We start from the raw sequence: 22,667 nt of genomic DNA on the forward strand, positions 1-22,667 counted from the left end.
AAACACGCCCTTAAATTTAGTATTTAAGGGCTACCCTGAACCCTAGAAAATTAGATTCCTGCAACTACAAGAAGAAGGACTGCCTAGCTGAAAACCCCTGCAGCGGAAGACCAGAAGACGACAACTGCCTTGGCTCCAGAAACTCACCGGCCTGTCTCCTGCCTTCCAAAGATCCTGCTCCAGCGACGCCTTCCAAAGGGACCAGCGACCTCGACATCCTCTGAGGACTGCCCCTGCTTCGAAAAGACAAGAAACTCCCGAGGACAGCGGACCTGCTCCAAGAAAAGCTGCAACTTTGTTTCCAGCAGCTTTAAAGAACCCTGCAAGCTCCCCGCAAGAAGCGTGAGACTTGCAACACTGCACCCGGCGACCCCGACTCGGCTGGTGGCGATCCAACACCTCAGGAGGGACCCCAGGACTACTCTGATACTGTGAGTACCAAAACCTGTCCCCCCTGAGCCCCCACAGCGCCGCCTGCAGAGGGAATCCCGAGGCTTCCCCTGACCGCGACTCTTTGAATCTAAAGTCCCGACGCCTGGGAGAGACCCTGCACCCGCAGCCCCCAGGACCTGAAGGACCGGACTTTCACTGGAGAAGCGACCCCCAGGAGTCCCTCTCCCTTGCCCAAGTGGAAGTTTCCCCGAGGAACCCCCCCCTTGCCTGCCTGCAGCGCTGAAGAGATCCCGAGATCTCTCATAGACTAACATTGCGAACCCGACGCTTGTTTCTACACTGCACCCGGCCGCCCCCGCGCCGCTGAGGGTGAAATTTCTGTGTGGACTTGTGTCCCCCCCGGTGCCCTACAAAACCCCCCTGGTCTGCCCTCCGAAGACGCGGGTACTTACCTGCAAGCAGACCGGAACCGGGGCACCCCCTTCTCTCCATTCTAGCCTATGTGTTTTGGGCACCACTTTGAACTCTGCACCTGACCGGCCCTGAGCTGCTGGTGTGGTGACTTTGGGGTTGCTCTGAACCCCCAACGGTGGGCTACCTTGGACCAAGAACTGAACCCTGTAAGTGTCTTACTTACCTGGTAAAACTAATCAAAACTTACCTCCCCTAGGAACTGTGAAAATTGCACTAAGTGTCCACTTTTAAAACAGCTATTTGTCAATAACTTGAAAAGTATACATGCAATTTTGATGATTTGAAGTTCCTAAAGTACTTACCTGCAATACCTTTCGAATGAGATATTATATGTAGAATTTGAACCTGTGGTTCTTAAAATAAACTAAGAAAAGATATTTTTCTATATAAAAACCTATTGGCTGGATTTGTCTCTGAGTGTGTGTACCTCATTTATTGTCTATGTGTATGTACAACAAATGCTTAACACTACTCCTTGGATAAGCCTACTGCTCGACCACACTACCACAAAATAGAGCATTAGTATTATCTATTTTTACCACTATTTTACCTCTAAGGGGAACCCTTGGACTCTGTGCATGCTATTCCTTACTTTGAAATAGCACATACAGAGCCAACTTCCTACAGACTTCAAACTCACTTTCTACCATGACATACCCACAGTACTCCTCGCACCCAAAAGCCTCCCAACCTCATGCTGACGATTATGTGAATTGTGAGGATACTCCTTGTTAGAAATGGGGTCTCCAATTGGCAGTCGGTTTGCACCCTGTCCAAGTAGGGACCCTCACTCTAGTCAGGATAAGGGAGATACCCGCTCAGATAACCCCTGCTCACCCCCTTGGTAGCTTGGCACGAGCAGTCAGGCTTATCTCAGAAGCAATGTGTAAAGCATTTGCACATAACACACAGTAATAAGTGAAAACACTACAAAAGGACACCACAGCAGTTTTAGAAAAATAGCCAATATTTATCTATATAAAACAAGACCAAATACGATAAAAATCCAACATACAGTAATAAAAATATGAATGCTGCAAGATGTACTTAACAATACAGTTCCTTGAAGTCGATAACTCCACCTGGGGCTACCATGGCGTCGTGAACAACAAAACCAAAAGTTCAGGCTGGCCTCGGCGTTGCGGGCCAGCTGCGGTGTCGGGAAGACCCACAAACAGTACCTTGGATTCGCAGGGCGTCGTGACCCTCGCCGTGAGCTCCGGAGAGCGCCGGCGTCGGTTCCGGAGTCTGTGCAGGAGTCGTCGGGCCCTTGAAGTCACGCACCTCGGGGATCGAACTCCGGGCTGATGAAATCAGGTGCGCTGGCGGGGATGGCATCGGGGCTGCGGTGCAAAGCGGGACAATGCGACGTGCGGTGCCCACAGGTCACGGTGCAGGCAACGGCTCGGTGACGGCGTCGGTGAGACCACGGCTGCGGTGTGAAGCGGGGCAGTGCAATGTGCGGTGTCCACAGGAAGCGCTGTCGTCGGTAGGCCCAAGCCAGCGGTGCGGGATGGGACGGTGCTTCGGTGCACCCACGGTGCAGGCAAGGATGTCTGGTGACGACACTGGAGCCGATGGTGCTGGCGTCGGTGGAAAGGGGCTGCGGGACGGTGCTTCGTGCTCCTCACGAGCGGTGTCCACAGGCCACGGTGCAGGCAGCGGCGCCGGTGTCAGCAGGAGCGACGTCGTCGGGGATGCCCAGGCTGCGGTGTGAGCAGGTGACGCCGTAGTGCGGGGCCCTCAGGTCGCGGTGCGAGCAGCGGCTCGGTGAAGTCGTCCGATGACGGCGTCGGTGAGACCAGGGTCGCGGTGCGAAGCGGGGCAATGCGACTCCGTGCGGCGGCGGCAGGTCACGGTGCAGGCCAGTGGTGTTGTTGGCGGCGTCGCAGTGGTTTCTCCTCTTGAACAGCACAAAACACACAGTTCCCAGTGCTGCAGGTCGAGGAAACTGAAGTCTTTGGTGTCCCTGAGACTTCCAGCAGGAGGCAAGCTCTACTCCAAGCCCTTGGAGAATTTTCTCAAGCAGGACACACAGCAAAGTTCACCCTTTGCACTCTTTTCAGGCAGAAGCAGCAACTGCAGGCCAGTCCAGCAAAGCAACACAGCTCTTCTCCTGGGCAGAGGTTCCTCTTGATTCTAGAAAGATTCTAAAAGTCTGGGGTTTTGGGTCTGCTTCTTATACCCAGTTCTGCCTTTGAAGTTTGCAAACTTCAAAGCAAAGTCTCGTGTTTGCAAGATCCTTCCTTGTCCAGGCCAGGCCTTAGACACTCACTAGGGGGTCGGAGACGGCAATGTGTGAGGGCAGACACAGTCCTTTCAGGTGTGAGTGACCACTCCTCCCGTCCCCTCCAGCACAGATGGCTAATCAAGATATGCAGGCTACACCCCAGCCCCCTTTGTGTCACTGTCTAGAGGAGAGGTGTGAACAGCCCAACTGTCAAACTGACCCAGACAGGGAATCCACAAACAGGCAGAGTCACAGAATGTATTAAGCAATAAATTTTTTCAAACGCACAATCTTAAAATCAACTTTACTAAAAGATGTATTTTTAAATTGTGAGCTCAGAGACCCCAAACTCCACATGTCCGTCCGCTCCCAAAGGGAATCTACACTTTAATCAGTTTTAAAGGTAAGCCCCCATGTTAACCCATGAGAGGGACAGGCCTTGCAACAGTGAAAAACGAATTTAGCAATATTTCACTGTCAGGACATATAAAACACATTACTATATGTCCTACCTTAACCATACACTGCACCCTGCCCTGGGGGCTACCTAGGGCCTACCTTAGAGGTGTCTTACATGTAAGAAAAGGGAAGGTTTAGGCCTGGCAAGTGGGTACACTTGCCAAGTCGAAGTTACAGTCAAAACTGCACACACAGACACTGCAGTGGCAGGTCTTGAACATGATTATAGAGCTACTTATGTGGGTGGCACAACCAGTGCTGCAGGCCCACTAGTAGCATTTGATTTATAGGCCCTGGGCACCTCTAGTGCACTTTACTAGGGACTTACTAGTAAATCAGATATGCCAATTATGGATAAATCAGTCCACAGTACAATTTATATGGGGAGCACTTGCACTTTAGCACTGATTAGCAGTGGTGAAGTGCGCAGAGACAGTAAACCAGCAAAAACAAAGTCCAAAACCAGGAGGTCAGAAGGCAAAAAGACATGGGAAACACGCCAAAAAGCTGGCAGGTCTAACACTCCTTATGATGACAAAAACATTTTTCCGAATCTGCAAGATGCCAGTGGACTGTACACATCTCCAGACATTGTTCTTTTCTCTGGTAAACAAAGGATTCCATCTACTTCGCAACAGTGAATAGGAGGGCGGCAAAGACTTTGGATCTCTCCCTGCCCACAAGAAAGGTGAATACGAATGTTTTAACTGAGGTGGCCAGTCCAGGCCACGTGAGTCAAGAGCGACTGCTCCCCTTTAATGAGGAGTACTGTTGTGCTGGGGGCACCGAGTGGAAGCCAGGATCTTGCCCCCGCCTCATTAATAGGTAAGTGGCAAAGCAGAATAGACCAGCTCTCAGGGATCCAGATTTTCTCCTCCAGCACCCCACTCCAGAGAGCCTGGTAGTACAGTTGTGCATGAATCATCTTAACCCTAATATTTTTCCTACAACCCTTCCTGTTGGATTCAAAATGCACGGAGACATTCTCCAAGCATATGTTTTTCTCCTTCATGCCCCCGGGTCTGTCAGTACTACTTACATCCTTGGGAGGTACTCACATGCATTGTGGACAGGGTGGCGGGCATCTTCCCAGCTGACCCAGATTACATGCGGCCAACCTTGCAGCGCCACATCACAGATGTCCAGGGCGCAGTGAAGACCTCGGGCCTGCATACTACCAACTGGGCAGGGTATTTGGGACCAGCATGGTACTTGGGTGCCATGCCGGAATTCACTCCACAGGCTTCTCGTCTGACGTCCAACAATCTGTGATGGACATGCTGTTTGATGGCTTTAGAATGATTTAAGAAGAGCAAAGCCACTGCTTGCTCCCTACGCTTTGCTCTGCCTGCTAGGCATTTTCCCCAGGAAACGGCAACCCTTACCCCAATTTTCAAGGCTATAATATGGCATACTCGCAGAGGCAGTCTCAGTACATACCTCAGCTGCAACATACTTCACAGTCGTTTTGAGATAGAGGCTAGTGATCTAGCCAAGAGCTTCCAGGGCCCCAGGGCCAACATTCTACCAAGAACCCCAGCCCTCCCTCCCGCAGCGACCCCAAACCTGCTTTAAGTCACTGTGAGGAAATTAGGTGTATTGTATGGTGTGGTTCGGTAACCTCATGTTTTAGTACATGCCCAACCCCTGTAGGACCAGTCAGTTTTCATTTGTTAAACCTTAGCTCAACCTTGGGTAGCTGAGGCTCTGAGCACTCAGGCTTACACAATGAAACAAGTGTAAAGCATTTAATCAGCATCAAAAAAATTAAAGGCAATAACTTGATACAAGCAATCCAACAGCAGTTTATTAAAATAGCTAATATTTAATGAATTTAGGGACAACAAAACAGTCCACCAGAGAGTTCCGGAGATGTGGATTTAACAAAGAACAATAAATCAAGACTTTTTACTTAGCCACAGACAAGTATTGGCAAATTTGATAAGTTTGACCCTTAGAAACAATTTCAAGAAAAACTTTGTCAGAATGGAATGCGGTTACTTAGTTGCTTTGGGCCAGCAAGGTCCAACCGAACAGTTACCCCCTTATAAAAAGCAAGCTTCAATCCAGTTCCAGTGTCAGTGGCTCCTTGACTTCTATGGAATAGTCCTAATGCAAGGGGTACAGCATCCTGAAGATACTCAAGGATGCTGAAGATGTACAGTCATTGGGGATCTTCCTGGGGCTCTTGAGTGTGGCTACCATTTGCCCTTCAAAAGTGGCTTCCCCTTTTTAGCTTGACCTTTGGGCTAACACCACATGGGGCTTCCTTCAAGGAGGAGGTTACTCCTCCTCCAAAAGCAGGCCTCTATTGTTACCTGTCCTGGGAGCTGTTCACACAACTCCTCAGGCGGGCGGAAGTCTGTTTTTTGGCCAGCCTCAGTAAATGACCACTGGAAAACCTGAGCAACAGAGTAGCAACTGTAGGAAAGTACCATATTTCTAACAGTTACCCCACTTTTTGCCTGATGTCAGTATGTTTAGACTGTGTTTAACTGGGATCCATCTAACCAGGACCCCAATGACTGCTCTCTCTCCTCTAAGTGTGGATGCTAATAAAGTTGTACACCCACAATTGGCCTATTGGTGCACCTCTATGTCACTAGTATATGATTCTTAGGTACCCAGGGCATTGGTACCCCAGCGGTCCCCCATGGGCTGCAGCATGTATTGTGCCACCCGTGGTGGGCCATGAAAACTGTCTGCAGGGCTGCCATTGGAGCCTGTGTGAAGTGGTGCATGCACCCCTTTCACCACAGATATAAGGCTTGCCTTCTATACTGCACACTGTACTTAGACACTGTAAGTCACCCCTCTGGTAGGCCCTTCAGCTCAAGGGCAGGGTGCATGTCCCCAGGTGTAAGAGTCCCCTTGCATGGGCAGGGTACCCCTACAACCCGCAGACTCCAGTCCCTGGGCTTTCTAAGTGTGTGGAAGCTATCTAAAGGTATGTAGTGGACACTGCTCAACACAAGTGGCCCAACAACATAATGGCTTCTCAGAACCTAGGCATGTTTGGTATCATACATGTTGGAATCATGCAATTACACCGATCCAATTCCAGTACTAGTTGCATGATTCCCTGTTCTCTGGGGGTTCCTTAGAGGATCCCCCAGTTCTGCCTGTGCAGCCTTACTGCGTCTGGATGCCAGCCCACGCTGCTGCCAACCACAGACACTGTTCTGCCTCCTTCTGATGAGCCTAGCTCAGGCAGAGGAAAGGCAAGACAAAGGATTTCCTGCAAGGGAGATGTGTGACCATCTCCCCCTGAGTATTAGGTGTCTAAGGGCTGAGGTGGGGTGGTCTTTGAGCGCCACCAGATTAGGAAAGGCACATTTGGTGCCCTCCTACCATAATCCGGTTTGCACCACTTCACCAACCCCCGGTTCCCGCTCTGGTGCGAAACCGCACAAAGGACAGGGGAGGGACCACCCCCTTGTCCAGCTCTTCCCCTAGGGAGGTGCACAGAGCCACTTGATTATGCCATCTTGAAAATAAGATGTGCAGAGGCCCCTGGGAGCATCTGACTGGTTAGGCCAGGTAGATTACGTCCCTGACACCCTCTGATAGTTGGGTCACCCCGGAGAGTGACCAAATCCCTTTTAGGGTTACTTACAGGCTCCCCAGGAGTGGGTCCTCAGATTCGTTGAGTAAGACTCTACAAGGATCACTCTGCAAGACATCTTCTGCTTCTGGCCTCTGGAACTGCCGCTGGTCTGCTTTTGGAACCTGAACACATCTGCTTCTGGTGGAAAGGCTCCCATTGCAACATTGTTTCTCCAGATCCTGCAAAAATTCTGCAACATCCAAGACTGTGCATCCTCCAGGGTCACAAGAACTCTGTTCGCACCTGGAAGCACAAGGGAATCTCCTCTGGAGTGAAGTAGTCACTCCCCTGCATCCGCAGACACCTCAAGACAACGTCGACTGGCTGGTGGGGTTTGCTGTACCTCAGACATTGAAAGGCTCTGCATCACAAGTGGTGGGTCTGTGGCCTCCTCTGACCAACTTTGGAGACTGTGGGCCCTTCCACTGGACTGGAACCCCTGTGCTCTTGAGGGGGGGGGGGCAGGGGCGTGATTTCTGCTGGCCTTCCTGCGTGCTGAGGGCCTGTCCTGACTCCCCCCTCAGGGATAGAGTCTCCTGGACCTTGCTGGTCCCCAAAACTCTGCAAATACATCTCCAGTGCGCATTTACCAGTACTTATTGGTGACCTGGCTGGTCACTGACCCTCCTGCAATCGTGCGACCGTCGAGGGACAGCTCTTAGGTGACTCCTGGGATCTTTTGCAGCTCTTGGATCCCGCAGCTGGACTTCTTCCACCACCGACTTGCAGGGACTTAACCTCTAAAAGGGTGGGTATTGCCACCTGCACCTCCAAGGATGCTGGACTCTGTCCCTTTCCTTTTCAGGTCCTCCACGTGGGAAATCCATCCCTGGGTTCCATCGGCCTTATCCACGGGTTGTGACAGCAGCTGGACAATCCAAGGCTTCCACTGACTTCAGAGAGAGTCCCTTCTCCCTTCTGCATCCTGGTCCCCTGGTGTAGGTACTCCTTTCTTCTGGATATTCTGGGCGGGGGTGCTCTCCAACCTTCCTCCTGTCTGTTGGTTTCCTCGGGGTCCACTGGGAAGGGTCCTGAAACACACAAACTCCAACCACTACTGCCCTGTGTTAGTCTATAGGACGACTGGGTGGGATAGCGCTGTGCACCTGGTCGCTGAGGACACTAACTGTACTCACCTCTGGTGTTTTCATCTACCCCCAGCTGCCAGCTAACTACCTCACTTACCTTGGTTGGGTTCACTATTTTACATTCCACTTACTTCGTGTATGGTTTGCCCCGCCCCCACCCCCCATAGGGCCCTGTATATTTTATCCTATTTCTTTTGGTTATTTTGTGTAACTATTGTGTGTAGATATCTCCAAAGGGAGATATACCAATTCTAGCCTAGTAGTAGTGCTGTAATAAAGAAGCCTTTATTTTTTAAACACTTGTGTGGTTCTTTCTTTCTTGTGAGTAAGTTACTGTCTGACTACTGTGGTATTGCAAGTGCTTTGCATTCTTTCTGGATAAGCTTTAGCTGCTTCCCTCAGCTACCTATAGAGAGCTCTTATTATCGGTACACCTATTCACTATCACTAAGGGTTGCCTGGACTCTGCATAGGGTGCCACACCATACGTGTACACTAGCCAGCCTCCTACAGCAACTTTCTAAAAGTTGCATGTGGCAACAAGTTAGATCAACTTTGACTTGGGTGTCAAGTCAGGCTTAAAGTAACAAGCTGTGTGATACCTTGAAGTGCCAATTTTAGCAGTCCCATTCATACGTTAGCACAGCTCAGAAGTTAGCGTGTAACTCTGTATTTGCCAATGTGGCTATCATTCTCTCTTGTATAAAAAAACGACGATTTTGGTGGTTGCTGCTGGAATATGTTAAATACATATTCTTCTTTTTGATTATGTCACACCCATCCTTAGGAATCTGTAGGCCTGTTGTAGGGGTGACTTACACACATTAAAAAGGGAGTTTGGGCCTTTGTCGTTGCTCAAAATGGTAAGATCGAGTTAGCACTTTAAAACTGCCCTTCCGGTCTGCAGTGGTTTACTGGGAGCCGTGTTTTATCTTGTCTCCCTCATGGTGGCACAAGTGCTGCTATTCCTTAGGAAGCACTTTAACCTACAATTGGATCGGGGGTGAACCCCTTTTCCCACCCCATCTGAAACAGATAGTGATGACACCCATCGCTGATGGGTTGGGGAGGTCACCTGGCAGAGGTGGAGATCAGAGGACTCTGGACTCTGGTGGAGACTCGCCTCCACATCAGTTTGCTACAGTTCCAAGCGATGCACTTGGCACTGAAGGCGTTGCTCCCGACCATCAAGAGGGAACAGATAGTTTCTCACATACAACAAAACCACAGTGTATTAATGCCACAAACAAGACATCATGGAATCGTGGTCCTGGGTCCTACGCCTGAAGGCTTTATGTCTTTCAAAGTGGCTAAAGCTCAGGACATTTCACTGATTTCCCAGGACCTGGCAGGATCTTGAAACTCCAGGGCAGGGCAGATCAACTCAGTAGCAGTTGCCTAGCAGATCACGAATGGTAGTTATGCTCGTATGTGGCACAGGGAGTCTTCCAATAATAGGCAGAACCGTGGCTTGATCTATTCGCTACCATAGAGAAAGTGCAATGTCTTAAGAATTTGTATGTTAGGTATTCTCAGGGCAGCCCTTTCTCGGAGATGCCTTAAGATTCCACTAGACCTTTGGACTCCTGTAAGCCTTTCCACCACTACCCCTCCTGCCAAAATTGCTGGAGAAAATCAGGAAAGACTGGGCCCAAGTTACCCAAGTGGCTCTGGATTGGGTTAGGAGAGTGTGGTACCCGGAACGTCCGGTCATGAGCATTTGTCCTCCAATTTGGCTGCCCCTTCAGGAGGACCTCCTGTAGCAGGTACAGGGTTGTTGGGTCCTGTATCAGAACCTGCACGACAGCACCTGCCAACGGGCACGGGAATTGCTGCCAATATTCTCTTGATCCAGTCGGCACCTGAAGGAAATTCACAAAGTGAGTAATCTGCAGGTAGAGTCTCTACCAGAAAGGGTGTTACTGAAGGTAAGTAACTTGTTCTTATAAGATGTGATTGTTTTGGTTTGCTTATTGTGCAGTAGATGCTTTGTTTTAGGGATTTGCTTCTGTTATATGAAGGCTCTGGATCAAGGCAGTATCCAAATCCTGAGTTCCAAGTTTTATTTTAGGCTTTCTGAATGTAAGGTGATTTAGCATTTTTCTTTTGTGGGGAGGGGGCGAGACATTAAATGTTTAAAAGGTTGCGGGCTGGGCCAGAGAGAGAATGACCTCTCATTTGTGATTGGTAAAGTATGCCACTTTTATGTGTAGCAGTATGTAAAAGCAAATGTTGTGTTAAGGTTAGTGTCTTGCGTGTAATTCAGTGAAGATCCTCATGATGATGTTCTAAGATTGAGAGTATATAGCTTCTCCTTTCATTTCCTCTGATTGGTTCCTCTACTTTAGACCCCATGAACAGGTAGTGGACAGCTGAGTCTGTAATAATTGGTTTCAGAAGTACAGGCTCAGCATATATGCATATGAAGATGGAAGTAGGCACCACATATGAAAGAGAGGACTTGGGTTGGTGGGGGTGAGCATTCAGAAAATGGCCTACCAACAGTTAGTAGGATGCTGATCTGTAGTTTGAGCCTGCAGCTGGTGTCATGCCGAGTATTGCTTACTGCCCGTTAAGCTGACTGGTATGTAGGGCAGCAACTGTTGTCAGTCTTGGGCAAGTTTCTGTACAGTTCCCTGGCTGTGTTTCCAGGTCTTCATAACAAGCCTATAATCTTAGTTCAAATGGGGACTAGCTGGATAAGCAGCATGTAGGCATCAGGGTGATGGCAGAGATTTAATGTCAGTTCAGAAGGCATAAGGTAGAAGACGCTCAATTTAGCAATGAGATGGTAGTCGGCAGCACCAGTAGCACACTGGAGATATAATAAGATACATGTTTTTGTCTGTGGGAAAAGAGGCAAATGCAACAATCAGTCATTAGATTTATAAAGCGCGCTATGTACCCGTTAGGGTTTCGAGGCGCTGGGGGGGGGGGGGAGTGGGGGGTAGCTGCTATCGTTCGAAGAGCCATGTCTTGAGGAGTCTCCTGAAGGTGAGGAGGTCCTGGGTCTGACGTAGTGAGGTCGGGAGTGAGTTCCAGGTCTTGGCGGCGAGGTAGGAGAAGGATCTGCCGCCAGAGGTCTTGCGCTGGATTCGGGGGACGATGGCGAGGGCAAGGTTGGCAGAGCGTAGTTGGCGTGAGGGAACGTAGAAGTTGAGTCTGGTGTTCAGGTAGGTGGGTCCGGTGTCGTGTAGTGCCTTGTGTGCGTGGGTGAGGAGTTTAAAGGTGATCCTCTTGTCCACGGGGAGCCTGTGGAGGTCCTTCAGGTGGTGGGAGATGTGACATCGGCGGGGTATGTCGAGGATCAGGCAGGCGGATGCGTTCTGGATGCGTTGGAGTCGTTGGATGTCTTTAGTTGGGATGCCTGTGTAGAGTGCGTTGCCTTAGTCGAGTCTGCTACTGACGAGGGCTTGGGTCACCGTCTTTCTGGTTCCTGTTGGAATCCACTTGAAGATTCTGCGGAGCATGTGGAGGGTGTTGAAACAGGAGGAGGAGACTGCGTTGACCTGTTTGGACATGGTGAGAGCGGAGTCGAGGATGAAGCCGAGGTTTTGTGCGTGGCTGGCTGGTGTGGGTGGGGGGCCCAGGGCGGTGGGCCACCAAGAGTCGTTCCAGGCCGAGGGGGAGCGGCCGAGGATGAGGACTTCCGTCTTGTCGGAGTTTAGTTTCAGGCGGCTGTTGCTCATCCACTCGGCGATGGATTTCAGTCCCTCGTGGATGTTGGCTTTTGCGGTGTGAGGATCTTTGGTCAGGGAGAGGACGAGCTGGGTAGCGTCGGCATAGGAGAGGATGCTGAGGTCGTGCTGACGGGCCAGTTGTGCGAGGGGGGCCATGTAGACGTTGAACAGCGTTGGGCTTAGCGAGGAGCCTTGGGGGACACCGCAGATGAGGTTGGTGGCTTTGGAGCGGAAGGGTGAGAGTCGGACTCTCTGGGTTCTGCCGGAGAGAAAAGAGGAGATCCAGCTGAGGGCTTTGTCTTGGATACCGGCTTTGTGGAGGCGATTTAGTAGGGTGCGGTGGCAGACCGTGTCGAAGGCAGCGGAGAGGTCTAGGAGGATGAGGGCTGAAGTTTCGCCGTTGTCCATTTGTTGTCTGATGTCATCTGTGGCGGCGAGGAGTGCAGTCTCTGTGCTGTGGTTGCGTCTGAAACCGGATTGGGAGGGGTCTAGGATGGAGTTGTCTTCGAGGTAGTGGGAGAGCTGTGCGTTGACGATCTTCTCGATGACTTTCGCTGGGAAAGGGAGGAGGGAGATCGGTCGGAAGTTTTTGAGATCGTTGAGGTCAGCCTTAGGTTTCTTGAGGAGGGGTTGGATTTCTGCGTGCTTCCAGCTGCCCGGGAAGGTAGCGGTGTTGAAGGAAAGGTTGATGATCTTGCGGAGTTTGGGGGCGATGGTGACGTCGGTTTTGTTGAAGACGTGATGTGGGCAGGGGTCAGAGGGAGATCCTGAGTGGATGGAGTTCATGGTCTTTAGTGTTTCGACGTCGTCTACGTGGGTCCAGGTGGTGAGGCGGTCGGCGTGGGAGGAGTTGTTGGGGGTGGGGTCAGGCGGAGGTGCGGTGTTGAAGCTGTCGTGGATGGCTGCGATTTTCTGGTAGAAGAAGGTGGAGAGATCGTCGCAGAGTTTCTGGGATGGTGGGACGTCGTTGGGGTTGGAGAGCTCCTTCACGATGCAGAAGAGTTCCTTGCAGTCGTGTGCGTTGTTGTTAAGGCGTTCTGTGAAGTGGGAGCGTTTGGCGAGTCGGATCAGTTGGTGGTGTTCGCGGTTGTTTTCCTTGAGGGTAGCAAGGTTGTCGGGTGTGCGCTCGAGGATCCATTTTTTCTTGAGTTTCTGGCAGGTGCGTTTGGAGGTGGTCAGTTCGTCTGTGAACCAGGCTGGTTTTTTCTTGGTTGACGGTGGGTCTCTTGAGTGGTGCTAGGATGTTGGCGCAGTTGAGGATCCATTGTTGGAGGTTGATGGCGGCTGAGTCCGGGTCGGGTGGTGGGTTTTTCTCGAGGGTGCTGGCTAGTTGGTCTTCGGTGACTTTTCCCCATCGGCGGTGAGGCGGTAGTGGGGTGTGGTGGTGTTCGGTGTTTTTTTTGAAGGTGAAATGGATGCAGTGGTGGTCGGTCCAGTGGAGTTCGGAGGTGTGGCTGAATGAGATGTGGTTGCTTGCAGTGAAGAGTGGGTCAAGGGTGTGGCCGGCGATGTGGGTGGGTGTGTTGACCAGTTGACGGAGTCCGAGGTTGGAGTTTGGTTGGTGGTCAGTGATGCGGTGTTGGCGTCATTGTTGTTCTCCAGGTGGAAGTTGAGGTCTCCCAGGAGGATGTAGTCTGAAGAGGCGAGGGCGTAGGTGCTTGCGAGGTCGGAGATGGTGTCGCTGAAGGGGGCTCTTGGTCCTGGAGGACGGTATATGAGGGTTCCTCTGAGGGTATTGTTAGGGTCCGTGTGGATCTGGAAGTGGAGGTGTTCGGCTGTCTTGAGGGTGTCGTCCGTGTGGGTGTGGATCTTGAGGGTGGATTTGTGGGCGATGGCTATTCCTCCGCCGATTCCGTTGGTGCGATCTCGTCTGGTGATCTTGTAGCCGTCAAGGATGGCGATGGCGATGTTTGGGGCCGAGGAGTCGTTCCACCAGGTTTCGGTTAGGAAGGCTACATCTGGGGCGGTGGTGTCGAGCAGGTCCCAGAGCTCGATGGCGTGCTTTCGTGCGGAGCGTGTGTTAAGGAGGATGCAGTGCAGGTGGTTTGTGTTGGTTGTTGCAGACTTCGTTGTTCTATTGCAGGTGCGGCAGGAAAAAGGTCCTTTGGTGTGCTTCGGGGTGGCCGGGAAGCATTCTGTGGAGGGGCCAGGGTTGAGGGCGAGGAGTTCGCTGTCCGAGTAGCGGAGGCTGGAGGTGCGGGGGGCGTGTGGACCAGGGGGGGTGGCGCTGGGCGCGGTCCAGGTGCGGACGGGCGCAGACGGGCTTGCCTCTGGCCATTAAGAAGGGAGGGAGGAGCAGCTGGGAGGCGGGAGGGAGCGGCGAATGGGGGTGCGAGGGGGGCGGGGCCGCAGGGAGGCAGCGGCAAGGGTAGATCGGCAAGGGGGAGCGCCCAAGGGGCGAAAAAAACAGGGAAAAGCAAGGCACAAACAGTAGGAAAAGTAAAAAAAAAAAAAAAAAAAAAAACAGTCACCAAATACAATTATGGCACAAAATACAATCGGGGTACAGTAATCAGAAGGGGCACAACGGGGGCAGAAGCGCAAGGAGGCAAGGCGCTGAAAAATAGGAAAAACACTTACAGGACGGCGAAAAGCGGCACACGGGTCAAGTGAGGATTACCAGGGCCTCGAACACGCTAGCAGCAGCGTGGGCGGGGGTCAGGGGCACGAGACAGCTGGGTGGTGCTGCGGACATGGGGGGCGAGCTCTAGACCTGAAGCAGGTCAGAGGTCTCTCTTGACCTGCTTTAGGTGTTTGGTGTTACATTAGGTACCCACAATGTGGTTGGGTGGGCTTTAGTCATAGTTTAAGTAATATGGTGGTTTGGCTTGCGTTATCTTGGAAAGATGGAGTTAAAATCATGGCAAGCGGTTCAGCAAGTGCACTCTCATTGGGTGATTGCACTCTTGTATTTGAGCATGGATGAAGAGAGCCAAGAAGTAGCATCACTCTTCCTAGGTGCGGCAGAGCTATAATATGCGCTTCACACTCTCTAATCTCCCACTTGCAGGAACTGTATGCAGAATTCAAAGCTAACGAGGAAATGTACAGACAGCTGTTGGACAGGGGTCGCCTAATGCTGTCAACTCGTGAGGACACCACATCCGAGTCTAGCGCTGAACAGAATGTGGCACTTCTGGAGCGCAAATGGCAGACTGTCAGCACCAAGATGGAGGAGAGGAAGGTGAGTAGCCTCTTTAACTTGCATTAGAAATGTGTTCATCATCAACTCTGTCTCAGAGAAGACCCACTCTTATTGTGACACCTAACTAAGTAAAAGTCCTCTGTTTTTGCTCACATTATATGCAGTGGCACCATCATGGTCATTCACAGGCAATTTTATGCCCTTTGCATTCCCTCTAAAGCCTCTGTATTGAAAAACAGGTTGAAGCACAGGACTGCCTTTGCACAGTGTCTGCTATTAACGTGCAGACTTGTCCTTACTACCTCAGTCTCTTGTGCTCTAAAAAGACAGATGCAGATCATCTGTCTCAGAGCAAGCCTTGAGTATTCTTTTGATTTTATTGTTATATGGTCATTCTCTCTCGCTAACTGCTTCCTGGGTACCCCATGCCTCGTGCATCTCGCTTAAGGACCATTGACTATGTGTGGATTCAAATCCTTGCCTCCAATGGTATCTAAAAATGTTGTAGTCGAAAGATGATACATTGTTTGAGTAACATGTAGTTTATACTTTTTACTTTTTTTCAGGTTGGACTTTCTTTAGTACAGGGTTTTGTTTCCTCACTTACATTATTTGCTTGACAGCTGTGTGCTGCACACCCCATCACTTTTTCCAGACCTCCGATTCTTGAGCCTTGAAAAATTGGTATCTGTCACTACGCATCTCACTCATAAAGGAAAAAGAACCTGGTTGTGAATCGACTTAGCAGACACCATGACCTGTTTTGTTTTGGAAATTCCTGTACCTAGTTATACCAATTTGCCTAATCCTAAAATCTCTGCCTACAGTCAGGATTGTTATTTTGATTGAATGGAATACATCGTGTGCATCCTGCATTACAGCAAGACCTTTTATCATCAATGGCAGAGGTATCATCGCCTGCTCAGGGATTAATGTTGATTCTTACAAGTTGCATCTTGTAGTCGTTAGTGTCAACAAAAATACACTTCAATGCAGTCTGACATTTTTAAGCCAGCCAGGAAATAGCAGCCCTTCTTGGATTAAATATTAATTTCACCACTGTATTGTCTCATAGGCTTTTCCAGTCTATAATTTGCAGAGATTTAACTGGGATGACGGAAAGTATATATGTATGATATTTGGATAGCACAAATATAACCACAAAGCACTGGACCCTGTACAGGGTCTAAGGCATACAGCCTACGATTGATAGGAGAGGTAGCTGGGTTCTGAAAGTAGAAATGTACTGTTACTGCACTGTGATCAATTGTTTATTAAGGGGTGAATCTTCAACTCTTCCTTAAATTGGAGCAGCTTTTTGCATGGTACCTGATGTGATTTCGACTGAATGTGCACTGGGTTCCTGCTAACCAAGTCCCCAGTGCCAGATCTCTTTCCCAAAACTGTACAGTTGTTTCCCCAGTTAGCAAAAGCTTTCACACTCCATGTAAGCCCCTAGTAAGTGGTACCTGTGGTACCTAGGACCTGGGGCACTAATAAGGGTCCCTGAGGACTACAGCACAAATTGTGCCACTCTAAGGGACCCTTCACCGAGCACATGACTAGCTGCCATTGCAGACTGCGTGTCTTGGTGCAGACAAAAGTGAAAACACGATATGATACATAGCCTGTGTGCCATGTCCCCTAACACTGCATGCAATACATGTAAGTTACCCCTTGTAGGAAGTTGGCTCTGTATGCACTATTTCAAGGGTTCCCCTTAGAGGTAAGATAGTGGCAAAAAGAGATAATACTAATGCTCTATTTTGTGGTAGTGTAGTCGAGCAGTAGGCTTATCAAAGGAGTAGTGTTAAGCATTTGTTGTACATACACACAGGCAATAAATGAGGAACACACACTCAGAGACAAATCCAGCCAATAGGTTTTGTTATAGAAAAATATATTTTCTTAGTTTATTTTAAGAACCACAGGTTCAAATTCTACATGTAATATCTCATTTGAAAGGTATTGCAGGTAAGTACTTTAGGAACTTTGAATAATTACAGTAGCATATATACTTTTTACATAAAACACAATAAGCTGTTTTAAAAGTGGACACAGTGCAATTTTCACAGTTCCTGGGGGAGGTAAAGTATTGTTAGGTTTCACAGGTAAGTAAGTCACTTACAGGTTTCAGTTTTTGGTCCAAGGTAGCCCACCGTTGGGGGTTCAGAGCAACCCCAAAGTTACTACACCAGCAGCTCAGGGCCGGTCAGGTGCAGAGGTCAAAGAGGTGCCCAAAACACATAGGCTTCAATGGAGAGAAGGGGGTGCCCCGGTTCCAGTCTGCCAGCAGGTAAGTACCCGCGTCTTCGGAGGGCAGACCAGGGGGGTTTTGTAGGGCACCGGGGGGGACACAAGTCAGCACAAAAAGTACACCCTCAGCAGCGCGGGGGCGGCCGGGTGCAGTGTGCAAACACGCGTCGGGTTTTCAATGGTTTTCAGTGAGAGATCAAGGGATCTCTTCAGCGTTGCAGGCAGGCAAGGGGGGGGCTCCTCGGGGTAGCCACCACCTGGACAAGAGAGAGGGCCTCCTGGGGGTCACTCCTGCACAGGAGTTCCGTTCCTTTAGGTGCTGGGGGCTGCGGGCGCAGGGTCTTTTCCAGCCGTCGGGAAATGGAGTTCAGGCAGTCGCGGTCAGGGGGAGCCTCGGGATTCCCTCTGCAGGCGTCGCTGTGGGGGCTCGGGGGGGACAACTTTGGTTACTCACGGACTCTGAGTCGCCGGAGGGTCCTCCCTGAGGTGTTGGTTCTCCACCAGTCGAGTCGGGGTCGCCGGGTGCAGTGTTGCAAGTCTCACGCTTCTTGCGGGGAGTTGCAGGGGTCTTTAAATCTGCTCCTTGAAACAAAGTTGCAGTTCTTTTGGAGCAGTGCCGCTGTCCTCGGGAGTTTCTTGTCTTTCTTGAAGCAGGGCAGTCCTCAGAGGATCAGAGGTCGCTGGTCCCTTGGAAAGCGTCGCTGGAGCAGGTTTCTTTGGAAGGCAGGAGACAGGCCGGTAAGTCTGGGGCCAAAGCAGTTGGTGTCTTCTGTTCTTTCTCTGCAGGGGTTTTTCAGCTCAGCAGTCCTCTTCTTCTTATAGTTTCAGGAATCTAAATTCTTAGGTTCAGGGGAGCCCTTAAATACTAAATTTAAGGGCGTGTTTAGGTCTGGGGGGTTAGTAGCCAATGGCTACTAGCCCTGAGGGTGGGTACACCCTCTTTGTGCCTCCTCCCAAGGGGAGGGGGGTCACATCCCTAATCCTATTGGGGAATCCTCCATCTGCAAGATGGAGGATTTCTAAAAGTTAGAGTCACTTCAGCTCAGGACACCTTAGGGGCTGTCCTGACTGGCCAGTGACTCCTCCTTGTTATTCTCATTATTTTCTCCGGCCTTGCCGCCAAAAGTGGGGGCCGTGGCCGGAGGGGGCGGGCAACTCCACTAGCTGGAGTGTCCTGCGGTGCTGGCACAAAGGGGTGAGCCTTTGAGGCTCACCGCCAGGTGTGACAGCTCCTGCCTGGGGGAGGTGTTAGCATCTCCACCCAGTGCAGGCTTTGTTACTGGCCTCAGAGTGACAAAGGCACTCTCCCCATGGGGCCAGCAACATGTCTCGGTTGTGGCAGGCTGCTGGAACCAGTCAGCCTACACAGATAGTCGGTTAAGGTTTCAGGGGGCACCTCTAAGCTGCCCTCTGGGGTGTATTTTACAATAAAATGTACACTGGCATCAGTGTGCATTTATTGTGTTGAGAAGTTTGATACCAAACTTCCCAGTTTTCAGTGTAGCCATTATGGTGCTGTGGAGTTCGTGTAAAACAGACTCCCAGACCAATACTCTTATGGCTACCCTGCACTTACAATGTCTAAGGTTTTGTTTAGACACTGTAGGGGCACAGTGCTCATGCACTGGTGCCTTCACCTATGGTATAGTGCACCCTGCCTTAGGGCTGTAAGGCCTGCTAGAGGGGTGACTTATCTATACCTGCATAGGCAGTGAGAGGCTGGCATGGCACCCTGAGGGGAGTGCCATGTCGACTTACTCGTTTTGTTCTCACCAGCATACACAAGCTGGCAAGCAGTGTGTCTGTGCTGAGTGAGGGGTCTCCAGGGTGGCCTAAGACATGCTGCAGCCCTTAGAGACCTTCCTTGGCATCAGGGCCCTTGGTACCAGGGGTACCATTTACAAGGGACTTATCTGGATACCAGGGTGTGCCAATTGTGGATACAAAGGTACAGGTTAGGGAAAGAACACTGGTGCTGGGGCCTGGTTAGCAGGCCTCAGCACACTTTCAATTCAAAACATAGCATCAGCAAAGGCAAAAAGTCAAGGGGTAACCATGCCAAGGAGGCATTTCCTTACACCTCTCTAGCAGTCCTTACAGCCCTAAGGCAGGATGCATTCTATTACGTGTGAGGGCATATCTGTACGAGCAGATGCCAGTGTTGGATTTATTGTTAAATGCACCCAGAGAGCATCTTATGGATATACCCCTTGTACCCTAACCAACACTTTAGTGTTAGGCTGAGTGTGGATTCATTGTTCTGAGAAGTTTGATACCAAACTTCCCAGTCTTCAGTGAAGCCATCATGGAGCTGTGGAGTTCATAATTACAAACTCCCAGCCCATGTACTCTGTATGGCCACACTGCACTTACAGTGTCTAAGAATGGACTTAGACACTGCATGGGCATATTGCTCATGCAGCTGTGCCCTCACTTGTCGTACAGTGCACCCTGCCTTAGGGCTGTAAGGTCTGCTAGAGGGGTGACTTACCAATGCCACAGGGAGTGGTTGGTGGGCATGGCTCCCTGAGAGGGATGCCATGTTGACTTTACCGTTTTCTTCCCACCAGCACACACAGTCGGCAGTGAGCTTGTGCTTGGTGAGGGGTGCCTTAGGGTGGCACAATACTTGCAGCAGCCCTTAGGAACCCTCCTAGTTACAGAGCCCTTGGTACCACTGGTACCTTTTATAAGGGACTTAGCTGTGTGCCAAGGATGCGCCAGCTGTGGGAACTCAGAACACTCTGTCAAGTCAGCATCAATATCAGGCAAAAGGTGTGGGGGTGGGAGTAACCATGCCAAAAAGGGGCACTTTCCAACACCTGTGTTCTCAAGAGGACCAGAACAAAAGCCTGTCTGGGAAGAGGGCGTAACACCCACTCCCACAGGAGGACCTGCTGATTAGCCTTCCTAAGGCGGCAAGTGTAGGAAGTTGGCTCTGTGTATACTATTTCAAAGTAAGAAATAGTGTGCACAGAGTCCAAGGGTTCCCCTTAGAGGTAAGATAGTGGCAAAAAGAGATAATTCTAAAGCTCTATTTTGTGGTAGTGTGGTCGAGCAGTAGGCTTATCAGAGGGTAGTGTTAAGCTTTTGTTGTACACACACAGGCAATAAATGAGGAACACACACTCAAAGACAAATTCCAGGCCTATAGGTTTTTATATAGAAAAATATATTTTCTTAGTTTATTTTAAGAACCACAGGTTCAAGATTTACAAACAATACTTTAAATGAAAGGTATTTCACTCAGGTATTCCAGGAACTTTGAATAATCACAATAGCATGTACAGTTTTGAAAAAAATGGCCATAAGCTATTTTAAAAGTGGACACTGCAAAAATCAACAGTTTCTGGGGGAGGTAAGTAAATGTTAAGTTCACAGGTAAGTGAAACACTTACAGGGTTCAAAGTTGGGTCCAAGGTAGCCCACCGTTGGGGGTTCAAGGCAACCCCAAAGTTACCACACCAGCAGCTCAGGGCCGGTCAGGTGTAGAGGTCAAAGTGGTGCCCAAAACACATAGGCTTCAATGGAAATAGGGGTGCCCCGGTTCCAGTCTGCCAGCAGGTAAGTACCCTCATCTTCGGAGGGCAAACCAAGGGAGTTTTGTAGGGCATTGGGGGGGACACAAGCAGGCACAGAAAGTACACCTTCAGCGGCACAGGGGCAGCCGGGTGCAGAGTGCAAACAGGCATTGGGTTTCTAATAGGAATCAATGGGGAGACCTGGGGGTCTCTTCAACGATGCAGGCAGGCACAGGGGGGGCTCCTCGGGGTAGCCACCACCTGGGCTAGGCAGAGGGTCGCCTGGGGGTCACTCCTGCCCTGGAGTTAGGTTCCTTCAGGTCCTAGGTGCTGCGGGGTGCAGCGTGGTTTCCAGGCGTCGGGTTCCTTGAAGCAGGCAGTCACAGTCAGGGGTAGCCTCTGGATTTCCTCTGCAGGCGTCGCTGTGGGGGCTCAACTCTGGCTACTCACGGACTCGCAGTCGCCGGGTAGTCCTCCCTTGTAGTGTTAGTTTTCCGCAGGTCGAGCCGGGGGCGTCTGGTGCAGAGTGGAAAGTCTCACGCTTCCGGCGGGAAACGTGTGGTCTTTAAAAGTTGCTTCTTTGTTGCAGTAAGTTGCAGTTGTTGACCAGGGCCGCTGTTCTCTGGAGCTTCTTGGTCCTTTAGATGCAGGGTAGTCCTCTGAGGCTTCAGAGGTCGCTGGAGTCTGTTGGATGCGTCGCTGTTGCAGTTTTCTTCAAAGTAGGGAGACAGGCCGGTGGGGCTGGGGCCAAATCAGTTGTCGTCTCCGTCTTCACTGCAGGACTCCAGGTCAGCAGTCCTCCTTCTTCTTTAGGTTGCAGGAATCTGTCTTCCTCGGTTCTGGGAGACCCTAAATACTGAATTTAGGGGGGTGTTTAGGTCTGGGAGGGCAGTAGCCAATGGCTACTGTCCTTGAGGGTGGCTACACCCTCTTTGTGCCTCCTCCCTGTGGGGAGGGGGGACATCCCTAATCCTATTGGGGGAAATCCTCCTTCTACAAGATGGAGGATTTCTAAAAGTAAGAGTCACCTCAGCTCAGGACACCTTAGGGGCTGTCCTGACTGGGGGGTGACTCCTCCTTGTTTTTTTCATTATCTCCTCCAGCCTTGCCGCCAGAAGTGGGGGCAGTGGCTGGAGGGCGGGCATCTCCACAAGCTGGGATGCCCTGTGGCGCTGTAACAAAGGGGGTGAGCCTTTGAGGCTCACTGCCAGGTGTTACAGTTCCTGCAGGGGGAGGTGAGAAGCACCTCCACCCAGTACAGGCTTTGTTCCTGGCCACAGAGTGACAAAGGCCCTCTCCCCATGTGGCCAGCAACATGTCTGGTGTGTGGCAGGCTGGCAAAAACTAGTCAGCCCACACTGGAAGTCGAATATGTTTTCAGGGGGCATCTCTAAGATGCCCTCTGGGTGTATTTTTACAATAAAGTGCACACTGGTATCCGTGTGCATTTATTGTGCTGAGAAGTTTGATACCAAACTTCCCAGTTTTCAGTGTAGCCATTATGATGCTGTGGAGTTCGTGTTTGACAGACTCCCAGACCATATACTCTTATGGCTACCCTGCACTTAGAATGTCTAAGGTATTGCTTAGACACTGTAGGGGCATAGTGCTCATGCACATATGCCCTCACCTGTGGTATGGTGCACCCTGCCTTAGGGCTGTAAGGCCTGCTAGAGGGGTGACTTACCTATGCCACAGGCATTGTGAGGTTGGCATGGCACTCTAAGGGGAGTGCCATGTCGACTTAGTCATTTTCTCCCCACCAGCACACACAAGCTGGCAAGCAGTGTGTATGTGCTGAGTGAGGGGTCCCT

General features: G+C 50.7%; 1 protein-coding gene across 3 annotated transcripts in view; it reads left to right on the forward strand.

Annotated features, from left to right (window-relative positions):
- Positions 1 to 22,667, forward strand: part of MACF1 (microtubule actin crosslinking factor 1) — a 1,225,213-nt gene that overhangs the window by 920,618 nt on the left and 281,928 nt on the right. For all 3 annotated transcript variants that reach the window (XM_069223412.1, XM_069223414.1, XM_069223413.1), the window contains one exon: positions 14,942 to 15,115. In XM_069223412.1, coding sequence (XP_069079513.1) covers positions 14,942 to 15,115 — 174 coding nt within the window. The remainder of the gene's footprint in view (positions 1 to 14,941; positions 15,116 to 22,667) is intronic.

Source organism: Pleurodeles waltl, chromosome 3_1, assembly GCF_031143425.1.
Source record: "Pleurodeles waltl isolate 20211129_DDA chromosome 3_1, aPleWal1.hap1.20221129, whole genome shotgun sequence".
NCBI classification, from domain to species: Eukaryota; Metazoa; Chordata; class Amphibia; order Caudata; family Salamandridae; genus Pleurodeles; species Pleurodeles waltl.